This window comes from Tachyglossus aculeatus, chromosome 16 (genome assembly GCF_015852505.1).
Source record: "Tachyglossus aculeatus isolate mTacAcu1 chromosome 16, mTacAcu1.pri, whole genome shotgun sequence".
Classification (NCBI taxonomy): Eukaryota; Metazoa; Chordata; class Mammalia; order Monotremata; family Tachyglossidae; genus Tachyglossus; species Tachyglossus aculeatus.
Window position 1 is genome coordinate 11,880,177 of NC_052081.1, and position 16,189 is coordinate 11,896,365.

At 53.6% G+C, this 16,189-nt stretch overlaps 1 protein-coding gene across 2 annotated transcripts in view; it reads left to right on the plus strand.

Annotated features, from left to right (window-relative positions):
- CACNA1E (calcium voltage-gated channel subunit alpha1 E) overlaps positions 1 to 16,189 on the plus strand; it is a 263,235-nt gene that overhangs the window by 150,413 nt on the left and 96,633 nt on the right. For both annotated transcript variants that reach the window (XM_038757753.1, XM_038757754.1), the window contains exons 10-20: positions 293 to 346; positions 952 to 1,041; positions 2,255 to 2,464; positions 4,589 to 4,701; positions 5,525 to 5,637; positions 5,809 to 5,940; positions 6,135 to 6,207; positions 7,001 to 7,118; positions 8,012 to 8,079; positions 8,967 to 9,064; positions 13,088 to 13,144. In XM_038757753.1, coding sequence (XP_038613681.1) covers positions 293 to 346; positions 952 to 1,041; positions 2,255 to 2,464; positions 4,589 to 4,701; positions 5,525 to 5,637; positions 5,809 to 5,940; positions 6,135 to 6,207; positions 7,001 to 7,118; positions 8,012 to 8,079; positions 8,967 to 9,064; positions 13,088 to 13,144 — 1,126 coding nt within the window. The remainder of the gene's footprint in view (positions 1 to 292; positions 347 to 951; positions 1,042 to 2,254; positions 2,465 to 4,588; positions 4,702 to 5,524; positions 5,638 to 5,808; positions 5,941 to 6,134; positions 6,208 to 7,000; positions 7,119 to 8,011; positions 8,080 to 8,966; positions 9,065 to 13,087; positions 13,145 to 16,189) is intronic.

Below are 16,189 nucleotides of genomic sequence, written 5' to 3' on the forward strand. Positions count from 1 at the left end.
CTTACTCCCAGTCCTGTGCTCTTTCCTGTAGGCCACACTGCTTCTCAACTACTGCTGAGTTTGGCCCAGGATCCACACCATCTCTTTGACTGGTTCCCTCTTCCTTCCGTGCCATTCTCTCACCCCTCAACACAGCCCCTGCCGTAGGGTTGTCATCTGCTGCATTTCTTTCTGGTGCCGCGACTCACAGCAGCTCAAAACCCTGCGCTTTCCCTCTTGCTCTGGGAGTTCTCTTTCAGCAAAACGGCTCAGCGTGTGGAGGCAATTTACCAAACCATTTGTTTTCATACAGAGGAAGTGATGCTAGCCGAAGAAAATAAAAACGCAGGGACATCGGCTCTAGAAGGTAAGGAAACAATGTTGCCGCCAGGTTCACTGCAACCTCTATCGATTTAAACAAAGACCTCATGCATTGAGTTCTGGAGTGCTCTGCCATAAAGCAGCTGCTGCTGTAGAATGGAGGAGACCAATTCCCAGGAGAGCCATGTAGCTTGCTGGGAATTGAACTCAAGAGTTTCCCTGTCACAGAAAGAGCAGTGGGCACTGACCTCTCTAGGGGTCAAGTCCTGGTGATTTTAGGGTGGTTAGAGCTCAGATTTTCCCCCAAACACCAGGGGTTCTGGGCATCATTGGTACAGGGAAGGGAACGTTCTCCTTCTCTAGAGAGCAGAACCAGACTATGTTCATTCATTTGTATTTGTTGAGTGCTTACTGTGTGCAGAGCACTGTACTAAGCGCTTAGTACTGTACTAAGTGCTTGTCTTGGCTGCAGAAGGTTCAAGATGAAGAATGGGGGAAGTGGGAGAGAAGTACTGACCATTCAGTGGGTGGAAGTTGGACAGGAAGGAGGATGGGGAGGTTGTTTTTCAGGAATGATTTGGGATTTGACATGAGGAGGGTGAGTTGATTCACCAACGAGGTCGCTCACCAGGTCCTCTCCCTCCCGTATAGTCCTTAGAAGGGCAACCATCAAGAGGAGCCGGACAGAAGCCATGACTCGGGACTCAAGCGATGAACACTGTGTCGATATCTCCTCTGTGGGTGAGTTGAGTTGTTTTGGCTTGTTGTTCTCAGAGGAATGGAGGATCCCGCCATTTCCCTTAAATGTCAGGGGAAGGGCCCTGTGTGGCACAAGTAGCTGGGGAAGGGGGCTAAGCCCAATGAAGAGGGTTGTGGAGATTATCTCTAGTCCTCTAATTTCTTTTAACACTTGTCTCCCCAGACTGAACTGTGAGCTCCTTTTTTAAGGTATTTGTTAAGCACTTGCTTTGTGCCAGCCACTGTACTAGCCACTGGCATAGATACAAGGTAATCAGGTTGGACACAGTCCCTGTCCCACAGAGGGTTCACAGTCTTAATCCCCATTTTACAGATGAGATGACTGAGGCCCAGAGCAGTGAAGTGACTTGCTCTTACTTTCCTCCCCCAGGAGTGTAATACAAAATAAGCACTCAATAAATGCCTTTGACTGATTGGTCTTGTCCGTCTCTTTAGCTCACCCAGTCTGATCCTGCTATCTTTAGCAGGGACTGAGGAGTGTTCTTGGGAGAGCCCCAGGTCGGGCCACAGCCATAGCCTCCTTCCCTCTATCCCTTCCTGGGAATTCTGGGGAGGAACCTAGGATGGGGAGCAGCATTCGGCAGAAAGCCTGTTGGGACTCCCAGCCAGGGCCTCCCCATACCGGCCTGGTCCCAAGATCAAGGCAGCCAGAGGGAGCGGTAATTAGCAACTGCAAAGCAAGCCAGCCACTGGCATTCCGCTACTTGTGGGTTGCAGCGTGGCTCAGTGGAAAGAGCACGGGCTTGGGAGTCAGAGGTCATGGGTTCTAATCCCAGCTCCACCACTTGTCAGCTGTGTGACTTTGGGCAAGTCCCTTCACTTCTCTATGCTTCAGTTCCCTCATCTGTAAAATGGGGATTAAGACTGTGAGCCCCATGTGGGACAACCTTGATTACCTTGTATCCCCCCAGTGCTTAGAACAGTGCTTGGCACTTAGTAAGCGCTTAACAAATACCAACAGTATTATTATTATTATTATTATTAGCTCCATCTCAAGTGACAGGGCTGAACCTTGCTGTTCATCTCCTTGCTAGGGCCCCAGTCTGGTGGGAAACGCAGCTATTAGCTCTTGGGGACTTGATGGCTTGAGTGGGAGTTGAGAGCTGCTGGTCTCTACTACGGTAAACGCCCTGGAGCTCACTGGATGTGTTCCTTCCTCATCATTCCTTGGTCTTTTCTCTCTCTTCCACCTCAGGCACCCCTCTGGCTCGTGCTAGCATCAAGAGTACCAAAGTAGATGGGGCCTCCTATTTCCGGCACAAGGAGCGACTGCTGCGCATCTCCATTCGCCACATGGTCAAGTCCCAGGTGTTCTACTGGATCGTTCTGAGCGTCGTGGCTCTCAACACAGCCTGCGTAGCCATCGTCCACCACAATCAGCCCCCCTGGCTCACCCACCTCCTCTGTAAGTGGAGTCTGGCCAGGCTGGGCGCCTGACCGTCAGGTTGGAAGGGGCCTGGCACCGAGGAGGAACATCGGAAGGGTGCCTGGGAGAGGGCTGATTGGCGGGTGGAGAGCTGGGACCCAGATAGGGCTCCAAGTCGTCTGGGCAGCAGGCCGTTCCCCATTGCTGCTGCTGCCAAACCACAACCTGGCTCATCTTCACTCCCTCGACTTGCACCAGCAGGGCTGGAGGGGTGAGGGAGGAAATGGAAGCCAAGATTTTTTTCCTTCCCTCATCTTCAGTGACGACTCTTCCTGCTGGGGTCACTGAGCGTTGGAGGATGGAAGGGCAGGGGGCAAGGAGCTGGGCCTGGGCCCACTGGGTTGAGACCAGATGTCCTAATCAGTGTTCTTGAGCTGGGTGATCCTGGGCAAGGATTCCTTGAACCTGGAAGCCTGTATTCCCCAAGTCAAGGGAACCAGGGTAGGCGAGGTACAGGTGTTCTCACCCAGGTGTTATTTGGGAACTGCCTAGTGTAGTGCCAATGTGCTGACCAGCAGTTCCAGGTTTGGGGAGGGGGATTCCCAGGGTGCCCCTCACTGGCTTCCATTCCTCCAACATGAGTCCTTGGCGAAATTGTGCTGTAGCTCCTTGGGTATTGATCCCTGCTCCATATGTTCACCCCACCCCCACCTCCCCTAGCCTGAGAATTGAGCCACTCCCCAGCCTCTCCTCTCTCTCAAACTCAAGAATAGCTCCTCTCGGTCAGAGATGAATGTCTGGCCAATGCTGCCCACCCCAGCCACCACTTCACAGAATAGTTGAGCTAACAGTGACCCTGAGAGGCTCTGGCCAAACAGGGCAATGTCTAGTTTTTCCTGAACCTCTCCCAGATTAGAGAGTTGGTCTTCAGCTTGCCCTCTGCAGTCCTGTTCCAGCAATCACCTCCCTATTAAGTCCCTTGAGGGCCTCCCCAGGCCCTGGGACTGAGACCTACCTCCAGGAGGGGTCCCTTCCTCAGGCTCCCTGGCTCACTTTGCCCCCCATCTCAGCTCTCACTACCTCCTCTGTCCCCTGAGCCTGGTGGCGTGCTGCCCCCTTGTCTCTAGCTGGATCTCTGGGGCCACTGAGAGATCTGGAAGAGCCACAGCACTTCACTGATGCTTTTTCCCATCAACTGATGGTTGGGTGGCTGGTTCCCCTAATTGGTTCTGAGACAGCTTCTCCAGCCTTTCACTTTGTCCTGTCATACAAACCCGAAACGCTTCCCCTTGGTGGAATCGTGATGATGGTCTTAATGTCTATTTGTTTGTGGATTTTATTTTTAATGACTCTCCAATTGAATGTATGTCAACATTCCCTCAAACGTGTTTGTCTACCTTGGTGTCTGCTGTTTCAGACAGTAAGCTTGCTTAGGGCAGGGACCCATTCCATTTCATAGTTTCAATATCCAGTGCAGTTTGCGCCTCATCCCAGTACCCTTTAGTATTTGCAAACGACTTTGAAAATGAAAGAGTTCAAGGTGGTTGTCTCTGTCACCACACTGCTAAAAAGTGAGACCCTTTGGGTTTTGTGGTAGTTCAGCAGTGGCTTTTGGAATTGGTGTGGGAGGAAGGTGGGGAGGGAGGATTGAACACACAGGCGAGTGTGAATGTACCTGCATGTGTGTGGCGTTGAGGTTTAAGCCATTGTATTAGGTGGTCTCTCTATGAGGCTGACTATTGCATGAGGCCTGGACCCCCCCGGGAGCCATGTATTAAGCTAAAGGGTCGGAAATGCTGCGGGCCCAGGGACTGCGAAAAAGACGTAGATGAAAGCTGTTAATTGTGTCAATCTCTTCTCCTGACTTCCTGGGCAAAATTTCCTGGAAAAGCCTCCCCCTTTTTTTCCAAGTGCCATAATCCCAGGTTGACCCTCTTGTGGGGTGAGAAGGTCAGGGTGCCTGATGTCCCCTGAGCAGGAACCCCATCGGGGATAGTGGTCGTCACCCCAGTTAAACTGAGCCTAGGGCTTCAGGGAAGACAGGGTGTTCTGCATTTGGTTCTGAGGGGGCACGGGGACTCACACTGTGTGTCTGAGGTTCATCTGGAGCTTGGGACGAAGACAGCTCCCTGTGCCTAATGTTTCTGGCTTTAACCATTGCAGACTATGCAGAGTTCTTGTTTTTGGGGCTCTTCCTCTTGGAGATGTCCCTGAAGATGTATGGCATGGGGCCACGCCTATACTTTCATTCCTCATTCAACTGCTTTGATTTTGGGGTAAGTGTTCCTGCAGTGTTTTCGAAGTGCAAAGATTTCTGAAGTGCTCTGCATTTGGGAAGAGGAAGAGCATAGGCTATCTGAAGGGGTCTGAGAGAAATCTACTGACCTATCATTTGAGTCACTGGTTGCAGTCATCTCTTTAGTGGGGGGCAGGGTGGTGGTGACCCCATTATAAAGCTCAGAAAAAGGATCAGATGACACCTCGGGCTTGGTCCATGTTCAGTGAAAAAATGATATTGGTTCCAAACTGCCATCTAGTTGAGGCAGCCCAGTCTCGAGACTGGGACTAGACGTGCAGTGAGGAGGATCGAGGAGTCCATCTTCCCATCATTTTCAACCTAAGTCAGGCCCTTATTGGACTCAGGTTAGTGTTCCACAGTTAAAGGGAGATGTGGAGAATTTGGAGGAGATTTAGAGCACATGATCCAGGAGCAAAGGCTGGAGGAATTGGGATGGCTCAGCACAGAGAAGAGAAAGCTGAGGACTCTGTCCAGAATAGTTGCAGTGGGCTTGGGCGGTGGGTTGAGTGAGTGAAGCTGTGAGGAAGAATTTCCTGAGCTCAGGGTTGTTGGAACTGGAATAACCATTCCAGGTGACGGAGGAAGGCTGGCCCCAGAACGGGAACAGGAAAAATTCCCTATCGACGGGACAGATAGTCACCTGCGTGGGATGGAGTAGGGGTGGTTCTGCCTGCAGGTGGGGGAATGCGTGAGCTGACCTCTCAAGGCCCCTTCCTGAGCTTAGTGTCTCTGAGCTGATGCTGAGTGCCATGATTCTTTCTCCTCCCGGCCCTCTTACCAAGCCTTTTTTGGCTCCTCAGGTCACGGTGGGAAGCATCTTTGAAGTGGTTTGGGCAATTTTCAGACCGGGCACCTCTTTTGGAATCAGCGTCTTGCGGGCTCTCCGGCTCCTGAGAATATTTAAAGTGACAAAGTGAGTGCATTTCTCCACCACTGAGGATGGCCTGCACCCCCCCACCCCTGACATCTCCGTACCCCCTCTTGATCTAGGGCCTCCTAGTCCCTCCCGGCAGACCAGAGAGAGAGCTCCCCTTCTCCGGCCCCGGCTGGCTCCCGGGACGGAAATGCTGCTGTGCCCTTTCAGGTACTGGGCATCCCTGCGCAATTTGGTGGTGTCCCTGATGAGTTCCATGAAGTCCATCATCAGCCTGCTCTTCCTCCTCTTCCTCTTCATCGTCGTCTTTGCCCTGTTGGGAATGCAGCTCTTTGGAGGCAGGTAAGCCCCAGGGAGCTTTCTCTCTGCCAGAGAGCCTGGTCCTTATTCCTGTGCCAGGTTTTTGATCAATCCTCATGGGCTTCCTAATAAAGGAGAAAGTGGAGAGGAGGGGGCTGGGAACCGGGAGGATACCCAGTCTGGAGCCGGATGGCAGTGTGAAGGGGATTGGATTCTGAGACTCTTCTTGCTTTCAGGTTCAACTTTAGTGATGGGACACCTTCAGCCAACTTTGACACCTTCCCCGCAGCCATCATGACGGTATTCCAGGTACATGATCGAGGGAAGTCTTCAGGACATGGAATTGGGAAAATTGTGGCTTTCCTATGCCACAGCAGAACAGTAGTAGTAGTATCATGTACTGAATGCCCACGCTGTACTGAGATCCTAGGAGGAACCAAATAACCCAGTGACACATTCCCTGCCCACAAGGAGCATATACTCTAATGGAGGAAATAGATATTAAAGTTTTGGCAGGCAAAGTAATCAAAATTAATGAATTGCACGTGCAACTGAATAAATGCCCATACATAAGTGTTGAGGATGAATACAAGTAGGTGCATAAGTACTAGAGAGGGTGGGATTCTGGGAATTCACCAAGGAAGGCAGATTGGAGGAGGTGGGCTTTCAGGAGGGCTGTGCTTCCACAGTAGGTCCCTTCCCCGAGACCTCATAGAAGAGTGAGCTCATTCTTGAACCTTGCAGGAAGGAGGTGGGGGAAGAGAGAGGTGAAGGGAGGGGCAGGAAGAAAATCTAACTCACCCTCTTACCAGGAGGCATATTATTGCTGAGAACCCCTGGGGCCCTTACCATTTCTTCTCTAAATATCCATGGGAGCGCAGGTGGGGGCTGACGTTAGTGACCTCATTGTACATTTGAGGAAACTGAGGCACAGAGATGAATTGACTGTTTACAGCCACCCAGGGGATGCATCTGGATGAGTGACCATTCCGCTGCCCGGAACTGGGCTGTGTCCCGCTCTTTATGTGCCCCTCCTGTCAACTCTGATCGATAAAGTGGGCAAGCCCCAGGGGCTGGCCCTGATGCTTGTTGGTCTGTGCAGATCCTGACAGGAGAGGACTGGAACGAGGTGATGTACAATGGGATACGCTCTCAGGGCGGGGTCAGCTCAGGCATGTGGTCAGCCATCTACTTCATCGTGCTCACCTTGTTTGGAAACTGTATCCTTCCAGCTGTGTTAGTGATGCAATGCCTTGCCCTATCATGGAGGGAGGGAGTGGAATGACCCTCTAAATATTAACTCTTGCCTGGTGCATTTCCCTGGATCTCACACCGGAGAGAAGCTCCTCTAGGCTTCCTGCCTAGAAGAGGATCTGGGGATCATAGTGGACCACAAGCAGGGCACAGGTTTCAGCATAGCACTGTGATTTTTTAAAGGAAAAATCAAAGTGGGATGCGCATATGAGAGGGAGCAAAAGAATCTCCCAGTATGCTTAGTAGGAGTATGATGCTCATTAGAAACCCGTGTCCAAATTTGGGCTTTACAGTTTAGGGATTCAGGAAGGGATGAAAAAATAGGAAAAGTCTAAAGATTATTATTTTTTTAAGTGTAGTAGGTGGAGGGTTACTGTTTGGAGCTGTCAAGCACTTAGTACAGTGCTCTGCACACAGTAACCCCTCAATAAATGCAGTTGATTGAAAAAAGTGAATGGAGGGGGCTGATCAGTTGACAACAGAGGGGGGAGAAAGAAAGTATAGCAGGAGGGGTGGGCCTGTCAGTGTCACCATGCTACTGGACAGTGGGGGCTCACTGCCAATCCCCCAGGTGCATAGGGTAGAATAGAGCAAGCCCACCTGCCCAGAGTGATTTAAGGACTGGGTGCCCAGGAAGCAGGGGCTGGGCTAGATTTTAGTTGGTGGTCTCAAATTTCATATAACTTTCTGAGGATTAAGAGAGCTTTCCTGGGGCCAGAGAGGTCACAGACCCTCACAAAGACCCTGCCATGGTGCTCTGCCCTAATTTGGGCAAGCTGGACCCCGTCCCCTGTTGGGTGGATGCTCCCTGAGTCATGTGGGGTCTCCAGCTGAGTTAGCTTCCCTTAGCACTCCCCAGACACCCTGCTGAATGTCTTCTTGGCCATTGCCGTGGACAACCTGGCCAACGCGCAGGAGTTGACCAAGGTAAGGCTCATCTTCTGGATTCCCCTGGTCCCCTGCAGTGGGTAGTGAGCCTTGATTTCCCCCTCTCCCCCTTTCTCCCTGGATCCCCAACTGAGAATACAGTGCCCTTTCCCCACTTATTCCAAAGGCTTTGCAGTCTTGATCTCTGTCGTTCTCCTGCTGCCCCATGTGCGGTCAAGGGTTGGTTGGTCTTATTCCCATTTTGCAGGTGGAACGATGGAGGCAGAGGTGACTCCATTGGACTGACCCAGCAAAACCCAGCAAAAATGGGGCCTGAGCCCAGACCAGGAGCCAGGTCTCCTGCTTGCCAATTTTGTGGCCACTGAGTCCTATGGCCTTCCTCCCTCTTGGGATGGCTTGGGCCTCCCTTCCAAGATTGGGTGGCAGGAGAAGAGAGTTGACTGGGTGGCACTGGGGCCCTGTCTCCAGGAACTGAGACGCGGCCCAGTGCTTCCCTTGATTTGGGTCTGGGATATTGGGAAACTGTGTGTATGCATGTTTCTCTCTGCCATCCTCTGACCCATCCTAGAGCCAGGGCCACTGCCCAAGGGCCTGGGAAGTGGGAAAGTCTCTTGATCTATTAGCGAGGATGGGCAGGAGGAGGAAACTTTGGCCCTCTTGCTTCCACTTGTAGAGAATCCAAGCAGGTTGACCCCCAGAATACACCATTTTGCTTTAATTGGGGACTGCTTTACATAAGCCACCTCAAGACTTGAGCCTGGCCACACCCAGTCACCAATCACCTCTCCCTTCCTGGCTCTTTTGGCCTGGCCTTCAGCCGCCCTCCATCCTGAAGGAGCACCCCAAGCAGCAACCCCAGGGGGAGGTGTCCCCTGCCCAGCCCTGGCTCGGAGCCTCCTGAAACAACAGCTTTGATTTGTGTGTAGGATGAGCAGGAGGAAGAGGAGGCCTTCAACCAGAAGCACGCCCTGCAGAAGGCCAAGGAGGTCAGCCCGATGTCCGCTCCCAACATGCCTGCTATCGAGTGAGTTGCCCATTCCCACTGCCGTGTCTATAACCCTTCCTTCTTCCTCCCGGGTGAGCAACAACTGGGCTGGGTCACTGGAGCCAAGGGCCACGATCACCAGTGAAACCAGGCTGTGGGCCAATGTGCCTGGGCTGGGTGGGCTGGGCCTCGCTGAGCCAGAGGGGAGATGGTGATGACGGGGAGAAGGAGGAGTTTTCTGGCCGGTGGAAGATTAGTGGCCATGGTGGCAACCGGAGCCCTCAGGAGGAGGATTTGCTACATGTCAGGGAAGGCATGGGGCATGAACTGAAAGGTGACAATCCAGCCTGTGACCTTCTTGCAAACTAGGAAGGATAAGATGCCTCCCAAACCGGGCCAACGGTGGGAAGGGCAAGAGGCACCCCAGACTGGGCCAGTGGGAAAGAGAGAGCTGGCAAGAAGACCCCCCAAGCTGGGTTGTCAGGAAGGAGGAGACAAGGTACCCCTAAACTGGGCTGATGCGGGGGTGAGCCCTTCTCCCCCCCACAAACTGGGCCATTCGTCAGTGGGGATGAGGTGTCCCTCAGACTGGGCTGATGGGAAGGGGGCTGTGAAGTATCTTACAAAACAAGCTGGTGGGAGTGGACAGGCCTGTGATGGGGGTTTGCCCCAGGTCCCCAGGAGCCTTGGTGCGAGCTGCCAATAAGATGCATCTCCAGCTAGAGTTGTGCTTGCCGGAAGCCGTGCCAATAGCCCCCGACTGTGATGACACTCACAGGTGTGTGGGGAGAGACTCCCTCTACTCATAAACCTGTTCAATCAATCGGGACCCCTGAGGCCCCCAGCCCCTTCTCAGAAAGAAAAAGGGAATAATTATTATGGTATTTACTACATGCTTACTATATTCCAAGCACTGTTCTAAGCGCTGGGGTAGATACAGGGTAGTCAGGCTGTCCCATGTGGGGCTTACACTTTTAATCCCCATTTTACAGATGTAACTGAAGCACAGAGAAGCACAGTGACTTTCCCAAGGTCACACAGAAGAACAATGAGAGAGGTGGTATTAGAACCCATATCCTCTGACTCCCAAACCCATGCTCTTTCCACTAAGCCACGCTGCTTCTCTCCAGGGGCCTCCAAAAGTGCAGGCCATACCCTTCGGGCAATGTGGAGATTTGGGCTGGCATAAGCACAGCAACTCCTTTCTCTTGTAGAAGGAGCCCAAAGCACCAGGGCTTGGTGAGTGGGGGGTTCTGGAAGCTGGTCGGAGGGGGCTGGGAGTCTCTCTGGAGACTCTCCATCAGGTCTGAGGGTCTGCCAGCCAGAGACCACCCCCTCAGGAGAATTGCTGTGGGCTTGCCTCACCTGGGGGTCCCCACCCTGTCTGCAGGTAGTGGCACTGCTGGGAGGTGCTGTAGAGAAGGAGTCATGAGACGAGGAAGTCCAGTGTGTGGGTCCCAAAGCAAAGCCAGGGTGACGAGCATTTGAGAAGGATGGCAGGGGTGGCCTGAGCCTCCTAGGTGGAGGATTAGCCCTTGGGGAGTGTCTTGAACCAGCCCATGTGTCTATGGAGGAGCATGGCATGCCGTAGGGCAGACATGCTTGAGAGTATGCTTGAGTTATATGCTGCGCATAGGGATTACTCAATAACTACCATTGATTGATTGACTGGTTGGGCATGCTGAGGGGCAGTGGGTGGATGGATGGATGCATTTGGACATACTAATTGTTAACCTGGGACCATAGGAAGTCTGTATGGAAGTGGGTTTATAGGAGGGAGAGCCAAGGTGTTTGTGTATATATAGATCAGTGCATCCCTGGGCAAGGATGAATGCCATGAGAATGAGTCAGATCCAAAGTGGATGGAGTGTGGATTTATTGGCAGGGGGTGTGTGTGTGCGCACACACGCTTTACAGTATGTGAACAGATTTGAATTTGAGGTTTTGTGCATCCACAATACTATGTCCTTTTCTGGTGAGCCTGAATATACTGCGTGTATGTTCAGTACCTGGTCTCTATACTTTGGTACACCCTCTCTTCCTCCTTGCCCTCTGACACCTCTGTCCAAAATGTCTTCATCTTTGGGTGTCTGCTGCTGGGAGTGTGCAGACATGCTGGCTGACTAGGAAGGGAGCCAGGGATCTCTTTCTTCCTTTAAAATGAAAGCTTCATTTAAAGCCCTCAATCACCTTGCCCCCTCCTATATCACCTCACTGCTCTCCTACTCCAACCCAGCCCACACACTGGCATCACTCCTCCAATGCCAACCTACTCACTGTACCTTGATCTTGTCTATCTTGTCGTCGACCTCTCGCCCACATCCTGCCTCTGGCCTGGAATGCCCTCCCTCTTCATATCTGACAGACAATTACTCTCCCCGCCTTCAAAGCCTTATTGGAGGCACATCTGCTCCAGAAGGCTTTCCCCAACGAAGCCCTCTTTTCCGCTTCTCTCACTCCCTTCTGCATCATTCTTGCACTTGAATATGCTCCCTTTATTCACCCCTCTCTCTCCCAGCCCCATAGTACTTATGTACATATCCGTAATTTATTTATTTACATTAATGTCTGTCTCCCCCTCTAGACTGTAAGCTCCTTGCGGGCAGGGAACATATCTACCAACTCCATTATATCGTAGTCTCCCAAGCACTTAGCACACAGTAAGTACTCAATAGATATGAGATTGATTCCACCTGTGGCTGCAGTGGAGGAAGAGTAACTGCTTGTTTCTGTGGGGTGACCAGCCCTTGGACCTGGGCCAGGTTTATCTTTCTGTTCATCAGATGTAGGCAGTGTGTTTTTGCGTGGACCTTCAAACTTTATGAGAGTGTCATGTCTGCAGGTGCTCATCCGGGTAACAGTATATTGGGCAGCAGAGACTGTGAGCCCACTGTTGGGTAGGGACTGTCTCTATATGTTACCAACTTGCACTTCCCAAGCGCTTAGTACAGTGCTCTGCACACAGTAAGCGCTGAATAAATACGAATGAATGAATGAATGAATGAACAGCAAGCCCCTCCTCCCTGGCCGCCTTGATTTGTGTCTAGATCTTGTCTGATCCTCTCTGGGTCATGCAAGAGAGTGAGTCAAGAGGACCTTATCCAGAACTTGTTCCAACCCGCCCCCAACCCTCCAGCCCTGTCATTTTTAGGATAAAACTCTTTATCCTAAAAGCGTTCCCCACCCCACAACTCCCTTTACCCCCACGGAATGAGTACACACGGATGCATTTATTCAGATGCCCACTAATGTGATTACAGAAAGGGTCCAGATTGCATGGTGTCTGAATCTTGACCATGTATGAGTTCACCTGGATTGATACTTTAAATCTAGCACTTTTTTGAACATGCATACGAAGGTTAAGAGAGCTTCAAGAAGAGCCTTGGTATGAGTATGTCAGTGCAGGGTAACTTGATTTTAGAGTATATGAGCGACAAAGTTTAGCTACTTTTGTTGTTGTTGTTGTGGTTGTTGTGGAATAAATGGCATTTGGTCTTTTTTGTTTTGTTTTAAAGGCATTTGGTAAGTGCTTACTGTGTGCCAGCCACTGACCTGAGCAATGGGGTAGATCTAAGAAATCAAGTTGGACACAGTCCGTGTCCCACATGGGGCTCCCAGTCTTTACCCCCGTTTTACAGATGAAGTAACTGAGACACCCAGCAGACAAGTGGCAGAGCTAGGATTAGAACTCAGGTCTTCATTCTCCCAAGCCTGTGCTCTTTCTACTAGGCCACGCTGCTTACCAGGCTATTTTCACCCAGGGAGCATGTGTGTTTGCAGAATCTGTGTGTGAGAGGAATTTATATCCTTCTATTTGCAGACAGGCCAAGCATCCACTGAGCTGGTCTGTGTCTTAGGAAATGTGTGAGTCAGAGCATGGGAGTCTGGAGCTGGCAGAAATAGGCTTGTGAAGTAGGAATACAGCAGGTGTGCAGGTGTGGCGGTGTCAATTGTGTATCAGTTGGAAGGCCCATCGGCTGGCCTGGGGGTGGGAGCTGGAGCCTCTGCGGGGCCTAGGGGCAGGGTGGGGGGGGACTGAACCTGTTCCTTTTTCTTCCCCAGAAGAGACAGGAGGAGGAGACACCACATGTCGATGTGGGAGCCGCGCAGCAGCCACCTGTATGTGTGCACGTCTGCGCGTTGTGAGTGGCTGTGTGTGTGTGTGTGTGTGTGTGTGTGTGTGTGTGCGCGCACACACACTTACATGTGCACTGGTGCAGAGGGATGGTGGCATTGTTGTCCTTGATGGTGTAAGTGTGTGGGAGTCCACGTTTGCAGTTGTTAGTGGGTATAGTCGATGTCTGTGGATGGGCCCTCTGCCTTCCTTTTATCCTGGAAGCCTGTGTGTTTGTGTGTTTGTGTGTGTGTGTGTGTGTGTGTGTGTGTGTCTCTAAGGTGTTTAGGCTTATGTTTTCCATACCACTTACTGCCTGTAGGAACGTGTACATATGTTTCTGCACACACATTGGTAGGAGCACATGTAATGTTGGTTCTTTAGTGTGCCAGTGTGCCTAGGTGGGTGAGGGTGGCAGTAGTGGGGGAGTCCTGTTGACAGTTCTGTGTCTGGGCCTAGGCGTGTGCTGCCACAGGTTGCCTCTGAGCCTACTTGGGGTGTTCCTCAGCACATGTTCACGTGTGTAGGCCCATGTTTCTCTGCGGGCAGTGGCCTCTCTCTGAGCCCTGGGTCTGGGCTGAAGTGGTTCCCTGGCAAGCACCCGGAGCTCCCACTGGTCCTGTCAAGTGAGATGGTAGCGGGGGGTTGGAAGCAGCAGCAGCTCCCTGCTGGGTGGTCTTGGACTCCCCCCAGACGGTCTCCTCCACCAATGGGACTGGCCAGCCTGCCAGGCTATGTGGGCTTCTGTCTGTGTGCTCTGTGTTTGCCAGCTGGGGCACTTACTCTGTCCCCTCTGCTTCCCTCTTCATCCCATCCCCGCTCCTTCCGCCCCCCTGCCCCACTCCTTCCACCTCCCTGCCCCAATCCCTCTGCCTCCCTGCCCCACTCTCTCTGCCTCCCTGCGCTATTCCCTCTGCCTACCTTCCCCATTCCCTGTGCCAAACTATCCCACTCCCTCTGCCTCCCTGCCCCATTCCTTCTGCCTCCCTGCCCCACTCCCTCTGCCTCCCTGCCCCACTCCTTCTGCCTCCCTGACCCACTCCCTCTGCCTCCCTGCCCCACTCCTTCTGCCTCGCTGACCCACACCCTCTGCCTCCCTGACGCACTCCTTCTGCCTCTCTGCCCCATTCCCTCTGCCACCATGCCCCACTCCTTCTGCCTCCATGCCCCATTCGTTCCGCCTCCGTGCCCCATTCCCTCTGCCTCCCTTACCCATTCCCTCTGCCTCCCTGACCCATTCCTTCTGCCTCCCTGACCCACTCCTTCTGCCTCCCTGACCCACTCCTTCTGCCTCCCTGACCCACTCCTTCTGCCTCCCTGCCCCACTCCTTCTGCCTCCCTGACCCATTCCCTCTGCCTCCCTGACCCATTCCCTCTGCCTCCCTGACCCATTCCTTCTGCCTCCGTTACCCACTGCTTCTGCATCCCTGACCCACTCCTTCTGCCTCCCTGACTCACTCCTTCGGCCTCCTTGACGCACTCCTTCTGCCTCCCTGCCCAATCCCCTCTGCCTCCCTGCCCCATTCCCTCTGCCTCCCTTACCCATTCCCTCTGCCTCCCTGACCCATTCCTTCTGCCTCCCTGACCCACTCCTTCTGCCTCCCTGCCCCACTCCTTCTGCCTCCCTGACCCACTCCTTCTGCCTCCCTGCCCCACTCCTTCTGCCTCCCTGCCCCATTCCCTCTGCCTCCCTGACCCATTCCCTCTGCCTCCCTGACCCATTCCTTCTGCCTCCGTTACCCACTGCTTCTGCATCCCTGACCCACTCCTTCTGCCTCCCTGACTCACTCCTTCGGCCTCCTTGACGCACTCCTTCTGCCTCCCTGCCCAATCCCCTCTGCCTCCCTGCCCCATTCCCTCTGCCTCCCTGACCCATTCCCTCTGCCTCCCTGACCCATTCCTTCTGCCTCCCTGACCCACTCCTTCTGCCTCCCTGCCCCACTCCTTCTGCCTCCCTGACCCACTCCTTCTGCCTCCCTGCCCCACTCCTTCTGCCTCCCTGCCCCATTCCCTCTGCCTCCCTGACCCATTCCCTCTGCCTCCCTGACCCATTCGTTCTGCCTCCGTTACCCACTGCTTCTGCATCCCTGACCCACTCCTTCTGCCTCCCTGACTCACTCCTTCGGCCTCCTTGATGCACTCCTTCTGCCTCCCTGCCCAATCCCCTCTGCCTCCCTGCCCCATTCCCTCTGCCTCCCTGCCCCACTCCTTCTGCCTCCCTGCCCCATTCCTTCTACCTCCCTGACCCATTCCCTCTGCCTCCCTGACCCATTCCTTCTGCCTCCCTGACCCATTCCCTCTGCCTCCCTGACCCACTCCTTCTGCCTCCCTGACCCACTCCTTCTGCCTCCCTGACCCACTCCTTCTGCCTCCCTGACCCACTCCTTCTGCCTTCCTGACCCACTCCTTCTGCCTCCCTGACCCACTCCTTCTGTCTCCCTGCCCCATTCCCTCTGCCTCCCTGCCCCACTTCTTCTGCCTCCCTGCCCCATTCCTTCCGCCTCCCTGACCCATTCCCTCTGCCTCCCTGACCCATTCCTTCTGCCTCCGTTACCCACTGCTTCTGCATCCCTGACCCACTCCTTCTGCCTCCCTGACTCACTCCTTCGGCCTCCTTGACGCACTCCTTCTGCCTCCCTGCCCAATCCCCTCTGCCTCCCTGCCCCATTCCCTCTGCCTCCCTTACCCATTCCCTCTGCCTCCCTGACCCATTCCTTCTGCCTCCCTGACCCACTCCTTCTGCCTCCCTGCCCCACTCCTTCTGCCTCCCTGACCCACTCCTTCTGCCTCCCTGCCCCACTCCTTCTGCCTCCCTGCCCCATTCCCTCTGCCTCCCTGACCCATTCCCTCTGCCTCCCTGACCCATTCCTTCTGCCTCCGTTACCCACTGCTTCTGCATCCCTGACCCACTCCTTCTGCCTCCCTGACTCACTCCTTCGGCCTCCTTGACGCACTCCTTCTGCCTCCCTGCCCAATCCCCTCTGCCTCCCTGCCCCATTCCCTCTGCCTCCCTGCCCCATTCCCTCTGCCTCCCTGCCCCACTCCTTCTG